The sequence below is a fragment of the Sarcophilus harrisii genome, chromosome 1 (genome assembly GCF_902635505.1).
Source record: "Sarcophilus harrisii chromosome 1, mSarHar1.11, whole genome shotgun sequence".
NCBI classification, from domain to species: domain Eukaryota; kingdom Metazoa; phylum Chordata; class Mammalia; order Dasyuromorphia; family Dasyuridae; genus Sarcophilus; species Sarcophilus harrisii.
In genome coordinates, this window is record NC_045426.1 from 309,654,548 (window position 1) to 309,682,441 (window position 27,894).

The following is a 27,894-nucleotide window of genomic DNA, read 5'->3' on the forward strand; positions in this document are numbered from 1 at the left end:
GATGATGAATCTGTTATTTTCACAGTCTTAAAAAAATTAAATAAGATCACCATCACCTTCACTGAAGTTTATCATTGTGTTTGTTGAGATTGGATCTCCCTATCTCAGGCAGCCTGAAGATCCAATGACTGCTCACAAGTCAAATCCTACTGTTGATTCTTCTGAAAGGTACTCCATCTCACCCTGATTTGGTTTATCTTTTCTCAGAAAACCTGGTGCCTCCCACTCGCCCTACCACAGCTCAGAATTTTCTAAGCTCAAAGGATCCAATATCTTTGTCCTTCCCAAGTCGCAGAGACTGCTGACACAGGCCACCACACTCAGTTCATTTCTATTCATCTTCATAGTGCTTGTCTTTCTGAAAAATTTTATCTTCCATTGCCTTCCTGCAAATCTATATTGTTAGCTTACCACAACTAGAACAACTTCCAAGATATTTTCTAGTGACTGGAAAAAATGTCCAGTGGTCAAAGAGACAAACTATAAAAATGATCAAAGAAATAAAAATTCATTCAGTACTTCCATATTAGGAATCGTAAGAGTTGGAAAATTACCTTTCAATTTATAAGCTACAGATAATTCTTTGGAACATTCAAATGCTAGGTTTTGACTCACTTTACCTGTAGTGATGTAATAAAGAGACATCTTTGACAGAGTCCAGTAGATAAGTTAAACTATTTGTGCTACTCTGTTCTTTATCCCTTTCAGAATGTCAATGATAACTGACTTTAAGCCCTTTTATCTTAAAGGTTCATGAAAAAGCAATGTTGGTGCCAATCCAAAGTCCTAGACCCAGATCAAATCCTCACTGCCATCATGCAATGACAGATGGAATCTATTCTTATTATTTAACATTTATTAAGCGCCCACAGTGTGCTAAGAACAGAACAGTGATGTGGGTGGTCCCATGGAGTCTGTCCCAAGAAGCTGTGACCACATGGAGCAGCTAGGAATGGGCTTTCTGTTCTCCTGTTGCATGTACACTTGCCTAGGATGAGTGGTCAAAGGGTTCTAATTTGGCCGACCTTCTTGATCTCTATCATCTCAGAGCAATTAGGGATAGGCTCATGAGAAGCCACATTCATTATTTTTTCCTTTTCTGGGGCAATAACATTTCTCTGGTTCCCTGGCCACAATCTATGTATCCGACCTTGATTAGTTATACTGTAAATATCTGATATTGGTCAAATGGATAAGGAAAAGGCTTTGGATAAATCAATGCAAATTCATCTCTATTCATGGTAAAGTTAGTTCAAGTGTATCATGTACACTTGATCAGTAATATATAAAAAGCTGTACATTACAACAAACTTATAAATGTGTGATTTGGAGGGGTGCTATTTTTGTTTATGTGCTTAATTTCATTATGGAGGTCCACTGGCCTTCTGAGCTGGGAAAGAGTAGCCAATGGTACTGTAATTTGGCTAAGAGTTTTCCACCAGATTCCCTGCACCAGGGCCTCCCAATGCCGCACCTGTACTGGGCCACATTCCCTCTTGCCCAATTGAGACAGACCTTTCCTGAAGTCTTTCCAAGATATCTTAAGATGGAAAATTGTTGCACTCCAAATGTTTGTGGATTCTGCTACTTCAAAATCCATTCAGAGGCTTGATCTAGTGTGGATTCTAAGGGAAGCTGAGGAGAGCTCAGGCAATATCCTGTCTATTCTCTACCATCTTGGCTCCACACCTCCCCCTCAATCTCCACTTAACTCCATTATGACTAAAACCTATCCATTCTTCAAGATTAATGCAGAACATGGAGCATAAGAATGAGCTAATTGTTCATAGTAGTTCCATGGAAGAAGGAAAGTACATTCATACATGTAAATGGGTTTAGAGAATTAGCAGGTTATTCTGAACAGGTCAATGACTCCAGAATATATTTGTTTTAATGAAGATGTTGTAAAAAGAGTTCTGAGATTAAAGCCAGAACACTGGCTTGATTCCAGAGTCTACTACATAATACCTTTGTGACTTTAGCCAACTCATTTTTTACCTTAGTACCTCAGTTTCTTCTTCTGTCAAATAAGGAGGGTTGTGCAAGATAGCCTCTAATATTCTTCTTACTCTATCTGTGATAATAAGAGTAATGTCATTACATGGCCAAAATACAAGCACAAGTTATGAACCCATCTGCGATGAGCTGAGACACCTCCTTTGATGGGAGGGTAAATAACAGATAGACAGGCAAGACTCCACCTCTTCCATGGAGTTAAATTCCAAATTTTTTCAAGTTCTTAATTGCATGTCAAGAAATTCCACAATGGACCAAAATCTTAGAACTATTAGTCATTTAAACTCAGCCTAAAAATTGTATTAATAGAGAATTATAACAAAATTATTTATTTATTTTGCTTATAATCTGGTAGCCCATCTCTAGAAAAGATCTGAGATGTATCTGAGATGTAAATTCAGTGTTTTTGAGTAATCATGCAGGCTCTGAACTCTTAAGAAGCAAAAGGATGTGCTTATTCCTTGGCATGCCGGTTGGATTCAAGTATGATGTGTCTATCTTTAGATGGGGGAGAAATGTAAAGAGGCAGAAGTGTCCACATCATAAATCAGCTAAGAAAACACTTACCCAAAACCACCTTTAAAAGACAGGGAGAGAGGCCCTGGTTCTTATTCAAAGGTTCAGATTGCTGAGCACTGAAGCAATAAAGCTAAGTGTGAAACCAGCAAGCCTTTCCAGCCTTGGCTGCCCCTTGCCAATTTATTATAAAAAGCATACTTGCTGATATAGCATGCCTTTAAAATGATCAAAATGACAGATGGCTGCTGCAGAAACACAGCCTTTTTATAGTACTGATATTAATCAGGAGAGATTGACAGTGTCCCTTTAATCTTTTAATTAAAAAAGTACATTTCATATAAAATAGAATGGTGCTACTCTTGGGCATTTCCAAGTACTTCTATAAGTTGCAAATCCAAATTATTTCCAATTTAATAACTTGAGTTGTTCTCTTCCCCCACCTCCAAACAAAAGGAGAAGCATAGTGTTTCTAGGTGGTAGGATTTGCCACTTTGTCTCTATCCCCCTGGGAAATTCATTTGGCCTTTATAGTAGATTGAAATTTTCTCATCTATAAAATGGGCAGAAATTCTGCCAACAGGGGTTATTTCCTTTACTGATAGAGATTGCACACCCTGTATAATCTAGCTGTTGGTCTTTGTGAATAGTTATTGCTAACCTTTTAATCAACATCTTTACTTTAACTAGGGAAGTCCTCAGAATTGTTCTCTCCTGAACCTCTGCTCTACCCCTGTCCCCCACAGGAAGAAAACCAAATAACTAGAATATTTTACAAAACAGACATTTCAAAGAACAGTAAAAAATAGTCTGCGTGTACACAGGCCAATAAATAGAAAGCTTAGCAGTTATATAGTAGTTATGATTATGGGAGACAACCAGGAGGGTTGGAATGAAAATCTCTGATTTTTCCTACAGAGTTGGGTAGAAGTAAGACAAGAGCGCTAAATCAGGTACCATATTCATTTGAGTGAGCTATACTTTCCCAGCGCCTATTCCAAAAAAGAAATTTCTTTTATAAAACTTAGTGAAATTGGGGTTATTTATACAGTTTATATACAGAGTGAGAGCTGGATCTGGAATCAGAGAAGAAGACCTCTTTTCAAATCCTGGCTTGGATCTTCCTATCTATATAATCTTGGGTAATATACCCCTAAATTCTCTAGGTCTGAGTTTTCTATGAAATAAGAAGTCAGACTAGATGATTTCCCTAGTCCCGCTAAGCTCTAAATCTATGATCATCTGAGATCTATGATTTCATTTTAAGAATGTGGCTTATATTCAGAACACTCTGACAACTGCTTCAATGTTCTTCTTCAGCCAATGTGGGCAGAGCCTCTATGACAACATAAGCACATCCCCTGATGAGTAAGTAACATGAAGCAAACACAAACTAAAGGCACATGGTCCTTAATAGTTATCAGAAGCACATTGTTTTTAAAAATGCTAGGTGAATGGAACTTTCAACATAAAAGATCTTTGGACAATGAAATTTATTAAATAAACTCAGTCAATAATGACAAAAAATTTGGTCATTAAAGATTATATACTAACCAATTTAAAATCACAATTTCAATTTGGTGCCCCACAATTCTACAGAGAGAGCTCAGACTTGGCACTTACTTGATTATTAGAATTCCTTGTTTTATTTCAGCATGTCTACCAAATAAATGAGGGGTACATAGCTGATATCTTATAAATTTCTTCATATTTTAAGGATCCAAGTTCCCATCAATATAGTAGATTTCCTGAAGTTCCCTATTTCCTTTGGCCTTTGTGAAAAGCTCTTGTCAAGCTTTTCATAAGACTCTGGGACTTTGCTCGGTGAGTTCTCACAATTGCTGGGCCTATCTTTGAAGTATTTCTAGATTGCTTAGGTTCCCTAGAACTACCCAAGCCTTTGAGAAGTCAAGACCATCTGTGTGCCATGATAAAGAATTGAGGTTGGGCTATGGTATAAGCTTTGGGTTTCTGGTATAAACACTACAAAATTCAAGGGAGGCAACTTGCTTCTTTCTGCTCTAAAACTCACAGGTTGATTCATAAAAGCACCAGCGACACCTGAAAACCATTTTTCATGTGCTTTTTGTTGCTGTTGTGCTTATCTGTGTACAAGCAGAGTTTAAAAGGGCACTGTTTTTTGTGTGCTTTTAGATGAGAAAGTAGGAACTCATGAAATCCATAAAGTTCAACATAGTAAAGTATTCAAAGAAAGGGATATTCCTAAGTTTTTGTTTCTGAGTTTTGTTTCCTGAGTTTTTGTTGAAGTAGAACATTTACAGAGAAATAAAACTTCTGACATCAATTTCTAAAATTTCTCCTAAATCTGTTAATAATTCTGTTGGATCTGATTTCAGCATCAAATCAGAGGACCCAATCATGAATGTAACCTTTCATCTTTTTGTTTTGTCTGATATTGATATGAATATGATACTACTGATGTACCATCATAACACATGAATGATGGGTTATTTTTATGATCACCATCATAGGTAATATAACAAAACAGATATATTAACGAGTCTTGGAGTCGGGAAGAACTTGGTTCAAGTACCACCTCACAGACATGCAAGCAGCATTGTACCAAGCATGTAATTTAACTTCATGTCTGAGGACTACAAGTTGCAGATCAGGTAAGGAGCTTCAATGGTGGAAGAACTTCCCTCCCTGGGAATCTGCTATATGACTGAAAATGGAGACTTGCATCTTAATAATAAAAATAATGACTAAAAATGTTAGGGTTTATTATATAAGCTGGGGTTTTGTTTTTGTTTTTTTTTCTTCCAGTAATGGGCATAGACATTTATTCTGTAATGAGTCAGTAAGTGATTGATGCAAGGCTTAAAATAAGTCTTCTAATGACATCTAATACTCTTTGTTAGACATATTGCTTCTTTAACAAGCTCATTGTTCTATTTGAGGTTCATATCCATGACCCCAAGATCATAGGGCTATTACTACTGGTCTATGGAGTCCATTTGGAAACCAAATATATTAATTACATGATTAAGAACAGCTTGATATTTGGAAACATCCAGATATTTGGGATCCCATAACCAAAGCCTGCATCTCAGACAATTATATATTACTTACACTGATGCTTACACTGATGTTTCTGTCTCAGGGGTATACATGTCAGATCTAATGGGGAACTGCTCCAAATCTTCCCTTCTCTATCATGATACCATAAAACAGTTTAAAAACCATTTAACAACCCCCCCATTCAGGAATTGTGCATAAAAATAATTAGAAACCAACCTTAGCTATATAAAGACTAGGGTCACATAAGTTCAAGGAGTACAGTACAATGTTTGCCATAATACTGCAAACAAGTTTTCAGATAGGCTAGATGTTGATCCATCTATAGGAAGGAGAAACTTTGAGATTGGCTATTCATGAGAACCTATTAGGAAACAAGAAAGATATTACTTGGCTGTTTCACTGAGCATAATCAGGCTTAGAGACAGTGCTAAGTCAAAAAAGAGTTGATTCAAACTCTTGGACTAATACTAGATAGGTTTGTGACCATAAGTAAATCCTTAAAACTCTATGTGTCTCAGGCAACTCCCTAAGATTTATTTACTAAATGCTCAGGATCTATTAGGAGGGAGGAAGTTTCAGAGACCAAGCATTTATTGAAAAAAAAAAAAAAGATCACTCAACTCTGATTTGGCTTTTGTTCTATACTCACACAAGCTATTTAATCTACCTTACCTAGTGTCATAATTATTTTATTATTAGTAAAAAATAAATGAATTCAACAAAGCGCAATGGAAAGGCACATGTGGATATTATTAGCTTATTTCAACACTTTACTTTAGAGAATTATACAGATCAGCAGTGTAAAGGATGCTATCAAACAAAGGTAGGATTAAAAAGGATTTCAGGGCAGTCACATAGGGAGGATAAACAATAACTTATGGATAGTTTATGTGAATCACTGTAGGTATCCTTGTGGTATTAAGAGAAATGTAAGAAAGGCTCTTAGAACTTTGAGACTACTCTCCTTGGCAAAAGTATGAGAGGAGCAGGAAGATAATAGCAAAGAATGGGAAGACATGGATTAGTTGCAATCTGCATCAGAGGAAATACTCAGGATATTGAAAGATCCATTGTGACATCAGAGTATGAAGTCAAAAAACACTAAAGAAAAATTGAAGTTTACTTCAATTACTTCAATATTCTGAGACAAGTGGCAGAGGCTCCTTTTTATATGATGGCAAATTCCCATGAATAGCAAGTATTTCATATGTTAACAAAAGCATCTTGGTGTTGGTGGCAGAGAACCTATGTCAGAGAGAAGAAAAGTAAACTGATATTAAGTTGTTGTGGAGAATGAAAGCATGTGGTGATGGGAATGTTCATTGATATCATTTTTCTCAATTGCTCTACCATGGGTGATTCTAATGCAATTGCCATTCACTGCAAACATTTTAATATCATGATTTGGCTCAGTGTATCAGCAAAGAAAAATAATTATTCTAAGTCTCTGACTCTTCAGGGTGTTGAATGGAAGGAGACAAGCTGTTGACCAGAGATTTACAAATGATCAAGGAGTTAGAGTTAGAAATGACTTTTGACTTCATCTACTACAACCCTTTAATTTTACATGTAAGGAAATTGAGAACCATAAAGGGAAGACTATAAAGGAAAAAGCAAAATTATTCTGTGAACCCAGGTCTCCTTCCTCCAAATGCAATGGTCTTTTTATTGTACTGCTCTTTTGGGGCAGGTCTGGCAAATGTTCCTCCACTGACTGTGTCACAGAGATGCACATAGGATCTTCCAGGTTATAGCAGTAGAGTATTGTCTATTTCTACCTGGCTGAAAAGGTTCTCAGCAATTACCTACCTACCTATCCACAGAAAAGCAGTGTCAGTAAATTCAAAAAAGCTCAGCACCAAAACTTTAGTTGCCATATAGGATGAACTGTTCTAGACAAAGCACCTAAGAAGCCAAAATCTAGTGCTCAGGTGAGCTGGAATCTGTCCAGGTAAAGAGGGCACCATCCATCCCAATGAAATTATGGCTCTCCTTAAGTTTAAAAAGACATCAATCAAACCTGAGCCCTCCAATGGAAAAACACACTACTGTTACAGTTTGCAAGTAGTAGCACCAGCCCATTCCTGCTTTTCTAAAAAACAATTTGCCGTCTTCCACAAACATACTGGCTGAAATGGTGTACCTAACAAGTAAAGCCAGATCTCCCAAATTTTTCAAAAAGCCCTTGTGTCTTCTAATCTATCACCTGGGTAATGTGTCCAGAGTGGCATTTCGTAATGACAGCAACATTCCAACAAATCAATAGTTATTTAATTCCCAACAAGCTCCCGAGTCCATTAAACCTGATTACATTCACCCATTTCAGTTGGGTGCAGTTATTTTTCCTACACCGGCACTTAATCTATAACAGGAACTTATGAGAACTTTCAAAAGCAATTTCAGCATCAATCAGCATAGAGTGAAAGGCACGATTTGCTTGTAATTATTTATTGGACAGGATAGCAAAGGGTCTGACAGAGCTTCTGGTCCTGACCTTCACCCAAAATCTAAAATGGAAATAAGGGGAGTTGCCTGTAAGCTTCCAGTCCTGCCCTCATATCCCACAGGAGCAGCATTTACTTGTGCCTGCTTGGACCAAGGAACACAAAGAGAATTAAGTATTGATAATGGCCAATCTCAAGTAGATCAATTTATTTCTGCTTCATACACATGTGGCTGATATCAAGTAAACTCTAGTGAAGGCGCCAGCCAGCAATCTGGAATTATTGAGCTGTTCGGCTGTTTGGAATCACCCCAGGTTTGATATTCTAGCCAGCCTTTTGCAATAAACGGGTTACAATGAAGGTTGGGGGGGCGGAAATAATGTATCTGCCCAATGGTCTGTGCTGAAGACATTTTTTTAGTTCAACTCTAATGAGCTGGGCTGGACTTTATTCACTTCACTCACTCCCAAACTACAGATTTGGGACATTTGGGTGAGAGGGAGGGAAATCTTTTTTGTTGCTTGTTTGCTATGAATAACAATTAGATTTTTTTCATCATGTAGAGCAAAGTATAATAGAGAAGGGTCTATTTTAGATTAAAGATAAGTAAAAGAAAAATACTTGCTGGATAATACATAACCAGAAGCTGTTAGAAAGATGGTATTGGATGATTAACCATGCAAAAATCCTGAAAAATACCTTCTATACAACAGAGAATCTAAAGGCATAGAATCTTTAAACTTGAGAATGAGGAAGGGATATTAGAAATGATTTCATCCAATTCTCTTACTTTACACATGAGAGAGTGAGTTGTCCAAGATCACACAGCTATTTAGTAGGAAAGTCAAAATGAAAACACAGGTGTCAGTGTTCTGATTACTACACATCAGATCAAAATCTGCAGCTTGCAAAATTTTCACAATGAAGAGAGGTCTTTAAGTAAAAGCCAAGTCTCTTGAAAACATTCAGAAGAATTATCTGATATACGATTCTAGCAGACAATCTATTTCAAAGGTAATGATGAAATTAACTGTTAGTTAATTCCTCAAAAAACCAAATACGTTTCAAGTCACCAATTTCTTGCCATCATTAACAACTTGAAGGGTGGATATGAGGTTCTTATAATGATCTCTAAACTTAATAAATTAGCCATCAATGTATTATTCCATTTTACAAAAAAAAACCAATTATATTAAAAGAGACATTCCATGTGAAGTCTAACATATGAATTAATACATATTTAATGTTACTCATATTTGCTGGGCTAAAGCACTTAACTGAACCACATCATGGTAAGTTACTTTGCCTCATGATCTGCAGTGGGAATGCTGAGTCCCTCAGAAAGCTGAAACGGATAGCAAATCCTTTGCCCTGTGGTCAACCTCTCGAAGCAAAGGCATGAATGTTAAGCAGCAGGCAGATCAATACAAGCAAATATAGCTCAACTACACCATTTATTCAGCCATGAGAGATGTCAATACACAGATTAGGGTGATCCATCTTTTTGATTTCCTACTGTCTTCTCACTGACTACATGAGGGCTTTTTCCTGTATTAAAAGTGTTTGCTTTCTCAACCATAAAAATTCCAATTATTACTCTAAGTGCACCAGAGTTAAGTTGCTTGTTGGAAGCGGCCCTGAATTACCTGAACAAGTCCCGTGAAGTACGGTGCTGCGGGCACAATCATAGGCACGCCGTAGGGATGTAGCAAAACTCCTTGAGACGACAACATGGTTTAAGTGATTGTATTACTCCCACTGAAGCTAAACACATCAATTGAAAGTTAGGCAAAAATCTATAGACCAAGTTCTTCCAAACTACAAAGCTTAGAGCCAGATAACTTCTGTCAGGGCCCAATCCCTCGTCAACTGGAGGGGGAAAAAATCTACATCAGCAACTCTTAATGTTAAAGTTTTCTTCCCAGACAACGGAGAGAGACAGCAGCTGCAAAGCTGAAGATACCAAAATGGAAGGTGCTATTTTGGGAACAGCTTGTCTAACATGACTAACCAAGTACTCTTTGTTAATTTAGCTTTGCAAAAAAAAAAAAAAATGAGAGGAAGAAAGCAACAAGATTCGAGCTATTCCAGAATGAATTCTGCCAAATGGTAAATGGGCTGGTTCCTCATAGGGTTTTGAGAAGATACATGGAATTTAAAAAGTGAGAAAGAAAATATAGGTTGATGTTCAAATTTGAATCGACTTGTTAACATATATAGCCTTGTGCATTTATGAAGGCTGATTTTTTTTTTAAAGAGATAGAGAAAAAAATTATGGAAAACTGATTAGGATAGGGCTTAGAGGGATAATTTGACCACTGTTATTGTGTATTCACTGAAATGAGTTTTAAGGTAAAGTATTTTCTGATTATTAAGCTTGAAGCTCAAATTCCATAATATTTCTTGAAAAATACTGTCAAACTCTGATATATAAGGGAGTGTCTATATAGCACCAAAAATCTGGATCAGATCTGAAAAAATCAGGTACAAATCTGGACCTTCTATCTTCAACATATTTGCAAACAATTAGATGAAGACTGATAGCATTTTTCTCTCAGTTTTCAACTAGATGTTCAGCACGGTGTAGACATTGCTCTATATTCACAATTCTGAAAGGCACAGATAGCAGCTGTGCTTTTGATCTTCTCATTTTGCCTAGTAGGAGGGCAGGTTGTTATATTTAGATTTTTCACTCTTTAGCAGGCAATTATACGAAGGTCCAATGTTCTGGGTCCACTTAGGTGATATTCAAGGTCAAGAAGAACTTAAAAGAAATCTTTCAATAGCACTTGCTGAATACAATCCAACTCTAACTATAAACAGAAAAGATGATTGAAATATGCTAAAATTGGGGGTGTTAAAGGTACCTTATATTATATTCCACTATTGCTTTCTCATGAATTCCTGTACTTTGAGAGAGTCGAGGTGTCTTTATGCTATACTAACTTTAGTTACTTGATTTAGCAGCATAACTGCTTGTCTAAGTAACTACAGTGGACAATATTTGGTACAGTATTTCATTTAAAATTGAGTTTTAGCCATCTTGAAAGCTTTTCTATAATTGACGCTCATGTATCAAATGAGCTCCCTTAGCAGCTGTAAGCTGACCCCTCTTACTTAACAGCCCGATACGGTTTCTAACTTTAGATTTGGAGCTGTGACTCCTAACGTGGCATTTCTAAGAAGTTACCAGCTAGGACAGAAAAGTCACCATGGGATATAGACATGTTTACCTATTTCTGGTTTCCATTTATAGAAAGTTTCCCTCTTAGTTATGATCTGGGAGGATTATTTTTTTTTGTTAGATTGTATTAATCAGTTCATATTATAGCAAGTCATAAAACTTTAATTCTAATCCAATATCCAACACTTAAACATGTAGATCCTGAGCAAATTATTTCCTTTCTTTTGAGTATGTTTCTTCAGCTACATATAGAGCCATCTCTAATTGTCCTGATCTCTATCTGGTCGCTGGACCCAGATGGTTCTGGAGGGGAAAGTGAGGCAGCTGACTATGCCCAGCTCTCCCTCCCTCAAATCCAATTCACTTGTGTGATGTCATGGACCTCTTCTAAAATGAAGGACAAATTTACAAAGGGACAATATTACTTACCTAGTAATAGGCTTGTTGTGAGGATTAAATGAGATCAGATATGAGGAAATGTTTTGAAGTATCCCATAGAAATATAGGTTCATTTTATAAGGTAACATGGTATTGTAGACAGACCAAGTTTGAAGACTTGGATTTGAAATAACTAGAAACATAATCATAGTTAAGCAATTTTATCTCTCAGGGTCCCAGACTCAGTCATAGATTAGTTAACTCTGTCCATTAGTGAAAGGAGTTTCTACATCAGAAAGTCCTGATACGAATGAACTCATTGATATGGAACGTCATGCTTCCTTATCCCCTTCCCAAGAATATGACAGTAACAGAAAATAAAAAGCGTAAAGAGCATTGCATTTAAAAGGTTTTCACAAAATCTTGTTTCTAAATTTAGTTTCTAAATTCACTTTCAAAGAATATAAACAACAATATCTGATATTAATATGGGCAATACTCAAAATATCAGTGTGGTTTTAAGCTATTGGCTTAAGCATTTACCTAAGAGTGCATTAAGACTTGAGGGACAGCTTCTACAAGTGTACTTTGCACACATCTCATTTGACTGTCACAAGAACCCTAAGAGGTACATATTATTATTATTATTATTAGCACCTTTTTATAAATAAAATAAATGTTTAGAGAAGTTAAATGACTTCCCTACAATCACCCAACTAAGTTAGTACCTGAGGTAGGATTTGAACTCAAGTTTCTCCTGCCTCCAATTTTGTGCTTGCTCTACCACATAGTACAAGTATAATACAGAAATTAATAATTCTTTTAATAAGTATATTTTCACATTTCAATGTATTTTCCAATTGTCCAAGCATACAATCTAAGTGTAAGGTCTGGTGAGTTATAGTTGAGGATAGTTAAAAAAAAATCTACAATTTTTAATGAATAAAGCATAGAGTTAGACAAAGGGGTCTTTTGAATAAATGATTACCCAACTCGGGGTCTCTAGAGTAACTTTCTGGAGATAAACTTAGTTGGGACAACCTTTACTTTTCCACTGATATTTTCTGTCTATATTTTGCCTAGGATGGAGACAAGAGTGGTAGTAGAAGGAGCTAGTAATCACTAGAGAAAGAAATTCACTACCTTTTCCACTAAGAATCTGAAAATATATCTCCAAAGAATGTGTATTGTATCATTATCCACTCTGAGAATAACAAAATATAATCCATTTTATCCAAAGTTTTGAAGCTAGCCTTCAATCAAATGGCTAATTTACATTCCTTTTGTTTTTCACTTTGCCTCCTATCTGTATTTTCTCCTTTCATGTTACTTCCTTTGTATCATTTGATGTATCCTTATGCAGTTTTTTAGGGATTTCCTTCAAGTAAAATTTTTCTTATAACTTCTTTGATTTTTTTTTTTAGCTTCCTTTCCCTAAAAAAATCCTCTTCTCATCTTTCCTCTCTCTCAATCCATGATCAAACTCCCTTCTCAGTTGCTGACTCTTTGATTCCCTTCTGTCATGTCCTTGTGTTTTAATCAAATCTTTCCCTCGCCCCTCTTTTCTCCACCCCCTTTTCTGTGGCTCAGTATATTGAACCACAATATACTCCCCCCAACATGCAGAATTTGAGACTGTAAATGATGACACCATCCACCCCCATTCCTTCTGGGTGACAGACACCCAAAGACTAAATGTCAGCTTGGAAAAGACCAGAACACACACAAAAAAAGAACAGGGTAGGGTGAGGGTAAGGCACTCTGATTATAGCCTTGACTGTTATTTAGCAAGGTTTGTGTTGTGTGTGTGTGTGCATCATCATATACACATATGTATGTATATGTTTGTATTCTAAGAATTCCTATTTTACAATTCTCATTTACTAGCACTTATGGAGTATCCCCACAGAAAATCCAAAATGAAGGATAATTTTTAAAACCTCACAATAAACTGTATCTTATAGCACTCCATTAACCAACACCTTCTTTTAAACAGAATGTTCACACATCTATGGGAAAATGGTAATTGATATTTGTAATGATGACTTGGAGGTACTGAAAATTCCTAATGTTTCTCCTGAGTAATCAAAGAATAATTTATGCAGAGGATAGTTTAATAAATATGGTATTAAGTGTTTCATTTTATTGAGACCCATAGAAAAGTGGTAATCTTTGTTTACCAAACTATGTGAAAACACAGAATATCCCTTTTCCAGTTTGGGCTAAAAAATAGAGTGTCAACTATAATACAATTCTCCAATACATTATGCTATGGGTAATGTACAAGGAAATAATCTGTACCAGGATAATCACCTAATCACAATAAAGCAAAACTTTTTAGAAGATCTGAGCATCTTTTAGCCAGATTACTTGATTAAAATAAAGACAGCTAGTATGACAATGGAGAAATGGCCCTCCCAGTTCCTACCAAGATTATGAGAAAAAACATATGAGTTGGCCATCTGCTGTTCCTTCCATTCCACCATCTACCACTTCCTAACTTAACAGATCAATTTGCTACTCCCAGTCACAAGGTATAAAACCTTCAATGATTCCTTCCCTATTTCCCAGGACATGGAATCCAAATACTACTATCCTGCTTTGAAAAACATTTAATCTCACTATCTGTTTTACCAGTCCCCAGAATTTATCCTCCATTCTGGCTAAGCTAGTCACTTCCCTTTCCCCTGAACTTGTGTCAGACTGCTCCTTCTCATCCACTCTTTCTAAATCTTCATGAAGATCATCATCACTTACCCTGGGTATCCCACGCAACTTTGTCTTTAGTCTTCTTTTCTTCTTCCTTTATACTATTTCATTAGAGGATCTCATCAACTTTCACAGTTTCGATTATGCTGGTAATTCTCAGATCTATTTAGCCTCCTTGACCTCTCTCTTGAGATCCTAAAGACATCAGTATCCCCAAAATGGAAATCATTATCTTTCCCCCAAACCCTTCTATTTGACCTTCCGTTTCACTGTAGAGGGTACCACCATTGATTCAGTCACATAGAAATAACTTAGGTCTTTCTTACTTTCTATATATAATATAATGCTAAGTCCTGCCAATTTTACCTCCATCATATCACTCGCATATGCTCTCCTCCCCTTTTTTCTTCTATCATTTTACAACTATACTATCATAATAAACCTGTTAGTTGGTCTACCTGGCTCAAGTATATGCTCATTCCAATCTACTCTCTACTCAGCTGTCAAATTTATATCCCTAAAGCAACACTCTCCTCATTCAGTCAACTCTAGTGCCTCCTGGTCACCTCTGGGATCAAATAAAAATCCTCTGTCATTCAAAGCCTTTTACAACCTGGCGCCCTCCTACTTTTACTCCCCATTATGTATTCAGGGGTCCAATGTTACTGGCCTCCCTCTCCCAAGGCTCTCTACCACCTGACTCCAGGAATTTTCACTGGCATCCCCATAACTAGAATTTTTTAGTTTCTTTCAAGTTGAAGGTAAAGCCCATCCTTCTACATGAAGCTTTTACTGATTCCTCTTAACATTAGTCTCTTCCATTGATCATTTCAAAAATGTTCTGCATATAACTTGTTTATACAAAGTTGTTGTCATGTAATCTCTCCCATTAGACTGTGAGTTCCTTGAGAACAGGGACTGTCTTTTTCCTTTCTTTGAGGGCTTTGCAGTGTTCGGTATAGGAGTATTGACTGATTGATTTTCAATAAAGACAATGAATATCACAGAACCTACATGACAGATCAAAGGTCAAACAACAAAGGCAGGACTTGAATTCAGGTGTTTAAAGTATTCAAAGTCTAGCACTCTATCCATCATGACTATGATTTCACTGGTAAGGAGAACATTCAAATGAGGGAACTTTCTTGACCAGTGCAGGTCAGCACCTTCTCTGCAATTTACAGGCTTAAAGATACCAACGCACTGAGGAGTTATGTTGAGTTGCTCAGAGGCAGAGAGCCAATATGGGTCAAAAGTCAAAATTGAACTCGTTTTCCTGGCTTCAAGACCAGTTCTCTAAGCAAAATGCCCTGCCATCTTCTTTATATAGAAAGGTAGTTTTAAATTTAGATGGAAGCTATTTATCTTCATATCTGTGATAAGTGAACATTACAAATCTAAAACATATCTACACATAAATATATGACATGCATTGTGTATCTGTGCATTATGCACATATACATGATAGAGATACATAGATTTACCTCTACATTTATAGACACATGTAAATACTGGCAGAAAATTGTTACTGTAATGACAGAAATTAATACCAAATACAATATGGACCGCCACTCCCTTAAGTCAAACTAGTAACACCAGAATTTCAATAATGTCCTTACATTCCTACTTTTAAGATATTTACTCTTGATTAGGCTGAACTGAATTAGACCCTAAATCGCTCCCACCAAGGCAAGTTTTCTTGTGGAGAACCCAGCTCAAGCTGTATCTCAGCTTCTAGTGTCCTAGTACCCTTCCATTGGTATTCATGGCATGAAAGGCAGAACAGTCAGAATGAAGTACTTTTCCTTGTCCACATGACCAAAAGCCACTGGTGACTCATGGCCAACCCTTGCAACCTTTACCTATCTCCTTCCCCTTTCTTCCTAAAACTATAAAACACTTTTTCACAGGTATCTTTAATTGGGGAATTAACTTGACATCCTCTAAGGTAGCAGGTGGGTTGCCTTATTATCTTACTTAAAGGTGCTTTCTTCAGTGCTCATTTTATGGCATTCAATTTATAGATGTTCAGCACCAGACAACATATACACACATAAATATATGCGCTCTCTCTCTCTCTCTCTCTCTCTCTCTCTCTCTCTCTCTTTCTTTCTCTTTCTCTCTCTGTCTCTCTCTGTCTCTCTCTCTGTCTTTGTGTGTGTTTCTTTCTTTTTCATACACACAGACACATACATGGATGACTAGATAAATTTCTATAAAAATCTTAAACATTTTGGCTTATGTTCAATGAAAGTGGATTGGGGTAGGCTGGGGTTGTATACTGGGAAATAACTAAAAACAAAACCCTAATGGTTTGCCATTTGCCAAAATAAAAAAAAAAGAAAAGGTTAGGTTCTAAGCTGAATGGGAATGAGAAGACCTAAAACTCAATCCTAAAATTCAATCAATCAATACTGCCACAGTTCCCATGAATCTATAGTGTGTGACTCTATTCCCCTGTCTCCACTCACCTTCCCTATAACTTTCCAAACCACAATATTCCCTGGAACACACTCTCTTATATGCCACCCTCCCCATTAAAATGCAACCCCCTTGGGCTTTAATACATAGTAATCCTTTACTAAATGCTCTTTGTTCATTCAATAAGTAAGCATTTATTAAGCACCTATTACTCTTACCTATTACTTGCCAGACATCATGTGATTACAAAGGAAAAGCAAATAATCCCTGCCTTCAAGAATTTACACCTAATAGAGAGATTAGGAGAACATACAAAATTATATACAAGATATTATACAAAGTAACCTAAGAGGGGAAAGATATAGCAACTGAGGTAATCAATAAATGTCTCCTGAAGAAGGCAAAACTTGAATTGAGTCTAGTAAGAAATAGGGTTTTTAAGAGGAGAAAGATCATACTAGAATGGAACTTCTATGCTGCTGTTCAGTCCTTTTGTAGACTTGTCTGACTCTTCATAATCCCATTTGGGATTTCTTAACAAAAATATTGGAAGGATTTGCCTTTCCTTCCAATTCATTTTACAGATGAGGAAACTGAGACAAACAGGAGTCTGAGGCCAGATTAATATGCAAGTTTTTTCTGACTTTAGGCTCAAGAGCTCTATTCTTGCCACCATGCTGCCTTGGGATATATGTAAGGAATAAAAAAATAGGTCACTATGGTTGTGGAAATCTATGGTGAGAGCCTGGAGCACAGGAAAGTATTCAAAAACTGGAAAGGTAGAAACATCCCAGGTTGTGAATAGCTTTAAATGACAAAAAGAAGATTTAATGTATGAGCCTTGATTTAATAAAAAGTTGCTGTATTTTATTGGGTAGGGAATGGCAGTTATAGCCATGATTTTTGGTGGCTGTGTGGGATCACAGACTCTGGAAGAGAAAGACTTGCTTGAGGAAGGGAGAGCATTTAGGAAGCAGCTACAATACCCAAGTGAGAGATGACATGGCTCTGCCCACTAAAACGGTGCCATGTGAGTGGAGAGGAGGGATGCATGGCAGAGGTATAGTAGCAATTAAAAACCACAAGATTTAGCCACTGAGAAGCTCTCTGAAAGGAGTGACAGTGAGGACTATAGAGTGATATTTAAATTGCAAACTTTGGTGGTTGGGAAGATGGGTAGTGCCTTCAAAAATGGGGATTTCTTCATCTGTTAAATGAGAAATTCAAACTAGTTTACCTCTAAGATACTTTTTTAACTATAACGCCCTGCTAGTCTGTAAAAGAATATAAATTTTTTAAAACTTTCTTTGCTGAACCCTCTTTCTCTAGTTTTAATACCAAAAGCTAGGTGTATTAATAAGTATGTATTAAGTCAATAAAGATTTATAAAGTACCTGTGGGTCTCTCACAATCCTGGACTTGGATAAAGATATTAAAAACTAAAAAGAATACTGAAACTAAAAGGCTTCTTTTCTCAGAGTTTGCAATCTAGTTGGGTAGGAGAATTTTAATTTTAAAAAAGCAGATGAAGAGATTTTGATATATAAATATTCTTAGGCAATAAGATAGAACCATGAGTAGAATACTTGACTTGGATTTAGGAAGACTGAAGTACAAATATTTCTTCAGACACTTACTCCCTTTGTAACAAATCAATTAACCTCTGAATGCCTTAGTTTCCTCATCTGTAAAATGGGTATAAAATTTCCTTTTCAGGGTTGTTGGGAAAATTAAATGAGATAATATTTATAAGCTGCTCTGTAAACCTAAAGTCAGAAATTAAACTCACTAATAAAGCAGTGAGCCATAGTGGTTTATATGTTAGGGATATAGTGTCATTTTAAAAGACTTTGTAGTTTCCAGAATACTAAGGCAGCAGATCTTACTTCAGGGAAAGAAGGATGCATCACTAGCATATGAGGCCATAAGTAGAGTTTCAAGGGCTCAGGATGCTTTCTCATACTTTGGAAAAGGATAACAAAGTCTCTAAATTTGTGGCATGAATGGGATTCTATGTGTATTTGTAGAGAGATGAAATTTCTTTATCCAGCAACTTTTGCTGTTAGGAAGCATTGCCCTTTGTTCATAAATTTAGAATTCCTGAGGAATGCATAAGTGGAATTTTCCTTAACTCCAGTATTTGTTTTTAAGGTGACAGGGCCATAGATATATAATCAGAAGCAACTGCAGGGATAATCTACTCTAGCTATTTCATGTTCTAAATAAGGAAAATGAGGCCCAGAGAATTTAAATAAGGTCACACAGGTAGTGAGTGGAAAAAGGTTTTGAACTCAATCACCTGACCCAAACTGCATATTCCAAAGGAAGAAAAAATACAATTTAAATTTAAAAAAAAGAAAAAAAGGATGCTTTTCAAAGCATCTCACTCTGTTGTTCAAGCATGGAGAACTCATGCAGATACAAAGGTGTGAGGAGGTATCCCTCTTTCATGGAGATGTAAGGAGACCCCAATATATGACTACACCCTCATTCCTTTATCACCAGTCCTCACGATCAGTTCTAATAGCTACAAAAACCAGTTGTTAGTGTAGCTGAGATTTACCTTATTTTCACAGGAGCTGGAAGGGATCAGCTAGTCTGAGGTTCTTAACTTGGGGTCCATTAATTTACTTTTTAATATTTTGATAACTGCATTTCAATATAAATGGACTCCATATTTTACTCCATAATCATCCATATTTTATTTAATGCATTTATTATTCTAAGAAGTAATCTATAGTCTTCTCACTCTACCAAATGGATCTAATACCAGAAAAGGTCAAAAGCTCTTGAGCTAGTACAATCCTTTTATTTTATAAACGACAAATGCAAGACCTGGAGAGATAGAAGGATTCATCTATAACAATGGAGAAAGTGCTGGAGCTTCTGACTGAATCCAGTGTTTTTTACATAAAATTGAGTTGTTCCCTGAGTCAGAACTGAGAATACATTTTTCCAAATAAATAAATAATAGATCTGTGATTTCATTCTTAGTATGGTAGCTCCTTTCACTAGTACTGCCTGTGGCTTACTTGCTAATTCTCAGGGATTTACCTGATAGTGGTCAGAGGTTTAAAATGACTTGCTTAAGGTAACAGGGGTAGTAAGTGACAGAACAGGGCCTAGCAATCTATCCACTGCACCATCCTATCACTGTTTCCTCAAAGAAACCATGTTAAAATGGGGGTTTTAATAAAATTATTAACAATACAATTCAGTCACATCATGTTTTGGATAACCTTTTCTGAATTCACAAGGACTAAACCAACATTCATATTATAATTTTTATTTTTTTTTCCAATCACATGTAAAGACAGTTCTCAACATTTATTACAAGATTTTGGGTGCCAAATTGTTTTTTTTCCTCTCTCCCTAAGATGGAAAGCAATCTGATATATTACACATGTACAATCATTTAAACATATTTCCACATTAGTCATGCTGTGAAAAAAGAATTAGAACAAAAGAAAAAACCACAAGAAAGAAAAAACAAAAAGAAAAATAACATACTTTGATCTGCATTCAGACTCCATAGAGTTCTTTTTCTGTATGTGGATAATACTTTTCATCAAGAATCTTTTGGAATAATTTTAGATCATTATAGTGCTGAGAAGAGCTAAGTCTATCAAAGTTGATCTTTGTACAATGTTTATAGTACTATTTTCAAAAGAAAATGAGGTCTATGTTCTAAGCAACCTCTTTAAAAATGAACTTCTGGAACATGGGCCACTACTAATATGGGGAATGCACCAATTACCTTGTTGATCCTAAAAACTAATTTCAGTGTCCTTCTGGAGATTTGTGTCTTGTTTACACACAGCTCACTAACTCAGAAGCAGAATCTAAGATGCTGAGAAGGTAAGTGGGAAATAAATAGAAATAAAGAAATTTTTACTTTTTTTTATTAAAGTGTAAAGTAAGAATTTTCTGTCCCATTTTCCAATATGCTAAATGATGAATATAGTGTGAAAAAGAATTGGATTTTAACAAAGAACCTGAATTCAAATCCTTGGATTAAGACACTTTTAGTGTCTCTGGACTCCAGCTTCAAAATCTGTAAAATGATTAAGCATTTTATTTAACAATAATTCTAAATCTATGTTCTTCAGGAAAATCTTCAAATACTCCTGGAAGAGATAAGAAACATGGGCATACTGGCTAGGAAAGGCTCACAAATACTAATATTCACTTGCTATGCCCTCTACCTTTCCCTCTCCCCAAAATTATGGAAAAAAGAAATTCCAGCTTGCATCAACTCCTACCCATTCTCTCTTCCTGGAATTTAGGATATTTCTCTTCAAGAAGGGAATTTTAAGCACATTTCCCTTCTCTCCCTTGGGAGCCTTCCATTTTCCAGAAAAGATAGGATGCTTTGAATTTATAAACAAAATTGTGTTCCCTAAGCTTCCTGAACTATCATACCTTCCAAATCAGCTATATTTGTAACTAAGTGGCTCATATGTACTGGACTGCATCCACCATTATGGCTGTTCTATCATTTCTGAGCATATCCAATATTAATATGCTACTACCAGTTAAATCAAATTAGCACAACACAGCTGGATTCTTGTTGGATTTGCCAAAGATGGTTACTATGTACAGAGAGGGACAATTTCCCAACTCTCAAAAAAAAAATCAGACTTGTTAATATCTTCCAGGTTTGTTTGGCTCACTTAGGTTCCAGCCTACATTTTGCTTCTCTGAGTCTAAAAGAATCCACGACAGAAAAATTTCATAAACACTAGCTAAGAACCTCCAAAGCAAGGGTTAAGAGGAGGATCTTGGATGGTCTTCAGAAGATAGGGCAGATAAAAGGGCCTAGTGTGCTATAGCCCATAAGGTTACAAAGAGTTGAATATGACTAAAGAACTGAACAAAATACAAGCAGACTGCAGTAGGTTTAATGAAATAAGAGGATGGATATTTTAAATGAAATCCCAAAATTAAAGAGTTTCTGCCTTTTACTCCAAGGGCTGATCACTGGGTTGACATGGAATCGATCTCTATATCTTTGGATGTAATAGCAAAGACCACATTATCATGATGCTATAGCAAAAGCTCTCCACTCTGAACAGGGAGAAATGAGTTCTAATCTTGACCATTTCAATGACTTACAGTGTGAATCTTGATCCTTTCAATGATTTACATTGTGATCTTGATCAAGTTACTTGTTACTCTTTTTTTAAGATGAGAAGAAAATCTTCAAAGGTATCTTTTTAACCAATGATATTCTGTGACTCAACAATTTGTACTTTAGTTATAACTGAAGGTGAGTCTCCCGTACTATCGTGACAAGGGAGAAGAATGTAAGAATAAGAAGTAATCTGCTCTCCTTCCAACTAAGTGGAGGGTCTTGGTGCATTGCAGTAAAATGGAAAGACCACTGTTTATGGAGTCAGCATGACAGTGCAGGCTGTGATACATGTTACCTGTTGAGTCTAGACAAGTTACTTAACCTCTCTGAGCCAGGGTTGCTCACTTGTAAATGAAGGGGGTTAGACAGAATAATTTTTGCAATCTCTTCCTGCTCTAATCTATGGTCTTCTGATGGAGGGAGCTACTGTTGGAGGAAAAAGATTTGAGGGTATGCCTCTGCTTGCTCACACATTTGTTTAAAATGTGCCTTCTGATTCAACTAAACGTCATGGCAGGGAGCTAACAGTAGCAATCCCCAGCCCTTTCCAGTTGGAAACCTTGTAAATTCATTCCTCAGAGAATTTCCCTCAAGATATTAAAACATGAATTAGGACCACAGCAAAACTGTGCACAGAATTCTAAGCCACATAAAAATGCCTGCATAAAAACCAGTGATTCCCATGCTAAAATGTAAAACAAACAAGAGCATTAATACTTAGGAATGAGTTTACATTAAGAAACTAGAGAAATCCAACCATTTTCCTTTTCTTGACCCAACTTGCATGTCCACAGAAACACACACACACACACACACGAAACAAAGTGTCTTCATTGTGGGGCTATTTGCAAAGACCAAAATGTGCATGCATTTTGCTCTAACATTATCCCATTTGTATTTTATTACAAGAAAAGTGGCATAGTACCCTTTCTACATAGGTGGCACATTTTAGGAATAATTAATCAACCAAGTGACATTTGTGCAAAAATTATACTCTGAGGCTTTTTTTTTTGTATTCCTTTTGGTTCTTATTTTTTAAAATGATGCTTTTTCATAGAAGGCCTTCCATGTCTTTTCTCACCAATCATTTTCAACACTGCATTAATAGTACCTTTGCAGATATGGGAACTAAAACCTGAGTTGAATTTTGGACCGATAAATATTAAAGCAATCAAGATAAAGGAAATACCACATAAATCTGGATTTGATTCATCTTCAGATAACAGCAGCAAAGAATTGAGAAAACTCAGAGGTGATCCTGTCCAACCTGTACCAGACCAGGGATCGTCTCTACAACATCTCTGACAAGTGGTCACCTAACTTTCACTTTAAAAATTCCCTGGATGAACATCCTACTAATTCCAGAAACAATCCAATTCAGTTTGGGGCTCTGAAAGTTCTTAAGACATTTTTCTTAAATTGAAGGCTGAATTTATTTTACTCCTAAACAATGAGGAGGCCAGTTATCACAACTACGACATCAAGCATTGAAAAGGTAGGACAAAAAAAACATTTCAGCTCCGAGTTTTCAGTAAACTCTTCCCATGAACACTCTCTGGCATGCATTCATTAAACTGGGAAATAACAACATTGGCCCAATACACACCAAATCTCCTAAGGAGCTGACACTGCCATTTAAAGGGACACATTGTAAGCTTCCATTGTGTTTGAACCACTTCTGATTGATTTATAGGGAAAGCTGAGGAGGAGGTAAGTGTTCTTAATTAGCCCTGCATACAAAGTGCGCTGTTTTGTTCCATGCCAAATACTGAATGCACAATTGCAAAATAATATTCAACAAGATGCAAAAATATCAATCTTAAAAGCCTCGATTATGGGGAGATAGAAAACCTCCCTTTTTCCTAAATGCTTACAAATATATCCTGTTTATCACTAGATCTTTAGGAACTAATGCTTTCCCACATGCAGCTACAAGAGACTTGAACTAAACAACCAAGCATTACATGAAATATTTACTGTTTGTTCATACTTCCTGCAACAATACTGCAAAGAGTTCAATATGGAAATTGATAGATTTCAGTTTACCCATTTATTTCAGGGTTGCAACTCAACTTCACTTATGTAGAGATCTGTTTTAAGAGACAAATGATCCTTTTAGCATCTCCCTTTCATGCATAAAAGCTATCTAAAAGACTCACAGCCTTTCTACTAATTGGGGAGTAGAATCCTCTGAGTTACATGGAATGACAGAAATAAGCTCCATGTAAAAATTTGGAGCCTCTCTGAGTAACTTTCACATAGAATGTAATGGATACCGTGCCATAGATAAAATATTGGATTTGTCATTGAAAGATCTCAGATTTGAATTCCACCTTTGACCCTAATCAATTGTATGATCAGGGGCAAAAGATCCCATTTCTTTCTGAGCATCAGTTCCCTCATCAGTGAAATAATATGAGAATACCTATAGTATCTATCTCACTTGGTGATTGTGAGCTGCAGATATCATTATGAGTTTATAGAATTAGATGTACAAGTGACCTTAAAGATGATTTACTTCATATCCTTTGCCCTTCCCCCACACCTTTATTTTATAGATGATTAAGTTGACCTTTGAAAATTTGAAATTATGGGTATCTATAATTTGAAACTCTAGTATCAGAGGCAGGATTTAAACTCAGATCTTCTTCACTATGCCCAGAATTCTGTCCATTCTACTCCCTCTCTTGATAAAATATAATTATGAATAAGTATTATTATTAATTATTCTTCTAAAATAGAGAGTTCTGTGGTACTCTCTCACAGGAAAGAAACACTGGGAATTGTTTATTCTTTCTGTGTATTATTACTTGGAGAATCATTCTGTTGAACATCCTGATATATGCTGATCAGCAGACTCCTGCATCTACTGAAGGGCACCCCAGTTCAAAAGTCTGGTCTTTAAGCTCTACATGGGATCCTATAGCCTGAAAGTTATCTTTCAGGAGCTTAGAAAAATAAAAGAACTTTTACACCCCTTTCACTTAGTAAAATAGAGGATTAGGTTTAAAACAATCACACCATTATGAATGGCACAGACCCTCTCCACTTTGCATATTTCTTATAAGATATAGAAAAACATCAGTTTAGCAAAACAGCAATTGAGAAGGACAATTTTTTCAATACTTAGGATTATTTGGGATAAACCTATTGCTATAAACATATCCACATCCACACCCACAATCTCACACAGACATATATTTTCTAAAAGGTTTGGCCCATGTAGACACAGTAATTTTATATAACATAGCACTGATTTTAAAATTTAATTTTCATGTTTTTTTCCCATTCCCTATTTTTCTTTATTCTTTCTCAAATATCCTACAAATAAAATATATCAAATCCTTTCTCTTAGTTAAGCTGAAGATACTTTTGCAGAATTCATTACTTCATGTTCCAAGTCATATTTAAAAAGTAAAGTACTTTCATGGTAGTGACACCATTTTTCTGACACACTGTACTTATAAGCTAGAAATTTTATTTTGGGGGGATGGGAGTTAAGACATTTTTATATAATGCCAATCAATAGACTTTCAAATAAAGGAATATTTATTTGGGTCAAGCAGCAAACCTAAATGGTAATGGCATAATAATGACTTCCCAAAATAATGTGTTCTGTTGGTTTCTCTTTTTTTTGTTTGAAAATAGATTGTTTAATAACTCATCAAAGCTATATGTAAACCAAGGAAACAATAGAGCAGATGTTGACTGCTGTCTTGTGCCTCATAGACATAATTAAAGACAATGAGACACTCACGAATTCAAATAATAGAGAACAAATAAATAAAAAAGGGTACAATATAAACATAAACCTCATTGGCTGGACACCTGCCTCGCTAATCCATTTATGGTATATTAACTGATCTTGTCATGAAAAAAATTAAATTTGTATTTATTTATGTACATTCTATCTTCATCCTTTAATAAAAGAGACCATGAAAATAAGTCATTTTAAAGGAATATTTGTTTTAATTTCCCTACTGCTGATTACTACCCATAGTTTCAAAAACTATCTAATTTTAAATGTTTGCAAGAGAATACCATATGTCCTATTAGCAAAACTTTCTACTTCATGATGAATAAGTTTTATTCTCCCCCCCCCAAATAATATGGCAACTCTTTTGAATAAGCATGTTTCCTTCCTATAATATATGTGTGTTTTCTCTTCAGGTTTACAACCTGGCCTGAAAAAATACCTACAGCTTTACAAGCAAAATATCATAGTAATAGACAGAATATATAGGATGCAATTCACTCTGATTTTATTTTGGATACTTGCTGAGTCCCCTGTTATAATTTAATTCCCATTGCTAATTGAATGGGAACAAAATTGTATTCAAACCAAGCATGCATATGAGTAGTGGAAATCCAAATATACCATCTTATCTGTGTGAACTTAACTTTAAAAGGAACTCAGAGATATCCCAAACAAATCATTAGAGAAAGAAAAAGAGTGCCTTAAAGCAAATACATATATATATATATATATATATATTTTTTTTTTTGTGTGTGTGTGTGTGTGTGTATACACACACACACACATATATGTACGTATGGGGGGTGCACACATGTACATGCTTGCATGAGTGTACAGATAAATAAATATAGCTATCTATACATATATAGAGAGGTAGATAAATATAGATATATTTACATGTATGTAATTACATTACAAACCAAAAAAATTAGAACAAAGGCAAAGTTATTCTGGCTTATAGTGGTTTGTGTAGATGTTATAGATGTAGACATACATATAGATATATGTACATGCCAAATTTAAAAAAAGATAATGTTATTCTGCACTATAGTATCTATATGGTTACATATACATGTATATATAATTAAAAACAAAAGCAAAGCTGTGATATATTATAGTGATCTGGAAAGGACAAAGTTTTTTTTTTTTTTGAAATAAAAAAGCTTAATTCAGAAAAGTAAACTCTCACCTGTTCCTAAAATAAAGTTGATCCTCTTTCTTCAAATAAGTAAAGAATTAACAAAACTACAATTTAAAATAAATCTCTTATTTTACTGTGTACATTTCTGTACAGTAGTGTCATCATATTCTGACTTTACATAAAGGAAGCTGCTTACTTTGCTTACTGTAAACTCGAATTTCCTGTTTCATTTGGTAATATATAGTAGGGAAGACAGAATTTAATACGATCTGCATCTCTTTATGCTAATAAAATGGTGTCAGCCTATTTCCATAGACAACACCATAAAGCATAAATACCAAATGGGAAACAAATGGATGCATAATGTTACGGTGAAGCTAACCAATCAACCCTAAAACAGCTGAGAGAGATCTCATCCAGGACTTCATTCATTCTTTATAGAAAAGCAATGAAAATATTCCTAGGTGAATCAGATTAAAAAAAAAAATCTCTGAAGCTCAGAAAGGTTGTACAGCACTAAATTCTTTTGATTTATGAAGCAACATTTGCCGTATTGAGCAAAAACAGCTTGGCATGCCGGGACCCTGCTCCCTGAAATTCCTTTATTAACACGACCAGGACCTGCTGGTGAACAAAAGCAGTGATGCAGCGTGTATAAATCATTAATACTGTGCCGGGCAATGGCTGCATTTCCTGTGTTCATTGGAAAGCCCTTCTGCACAACAGGGATTTTGGGATTGGAATTGGCTGCTAGGAAATGTACTCCATCATTCTCTGTTTGACGCTTCCCAATAGTCTTGTACTTTCCCTTTTCCCTTTCTCTCTCAACTACTACAATTTCAAAGTAGACTGAAATACATTAAATTTTTTTCAATTATCTAGGAAGAGATGATAGGACTACTTTGCATTTGTTTCTCATTTGTTCATGGACTTAGAATTTAAAAATTCAAAAAACTATAAAACAATTATGTGATTATTGATTATGCTGAACTATTTTCCTCCAATAAAAATGGAGAAGAATCTTGTTTAATAAGGAGATGATCAAAGATACAGGTTTTTATGGATCCAAAAAGAGATCCAGCACAGAGGAGAGATCATTCATGCCCAAGGAAAACTAGGCACTTCTACTATTGCCTTGTTTCTTATGAGTCT

The 27,894-nt window shown here is 35.7% G+C and overlaps 1 protein-coding gene across 28 annotated transcripts in view; it reads right to left on the reverse strand.

Annotated features, from left to right (window-relative positions):
• RBFOX1 (RNA binding fox-1 homolog 1) overlaps nucleotides 1-27,894 on the reverse strand; it is a 1,689,737-nt gene that overhangs the window by 366,362 nt on the left and 1,295,481 nt on the right. The window contains exon 1 of one of the 28 annotated variants that reach the window (XM_031952105.1): nucleotides 9,665-11,516. The exons of 25 other annotated variants lie outside the window; for them this stretch is intronic. In XM_031952105.1, coding sequence (XP_031807965.1) covers nucleotides 9,665-9,751 — 87 coding nt within the window. In that variant the 5' untranslated portion in view covers nucleotides 9,752-11,516. Of the gene's footprint in view, nucleotides 1-9,664; nucleotides 11,520-27,894 lie in introns of those variants that run through there. 2 more of the 28 variants (XM_031951753.1, XM_031951091.1) reach the window with 2 other exon arrangements.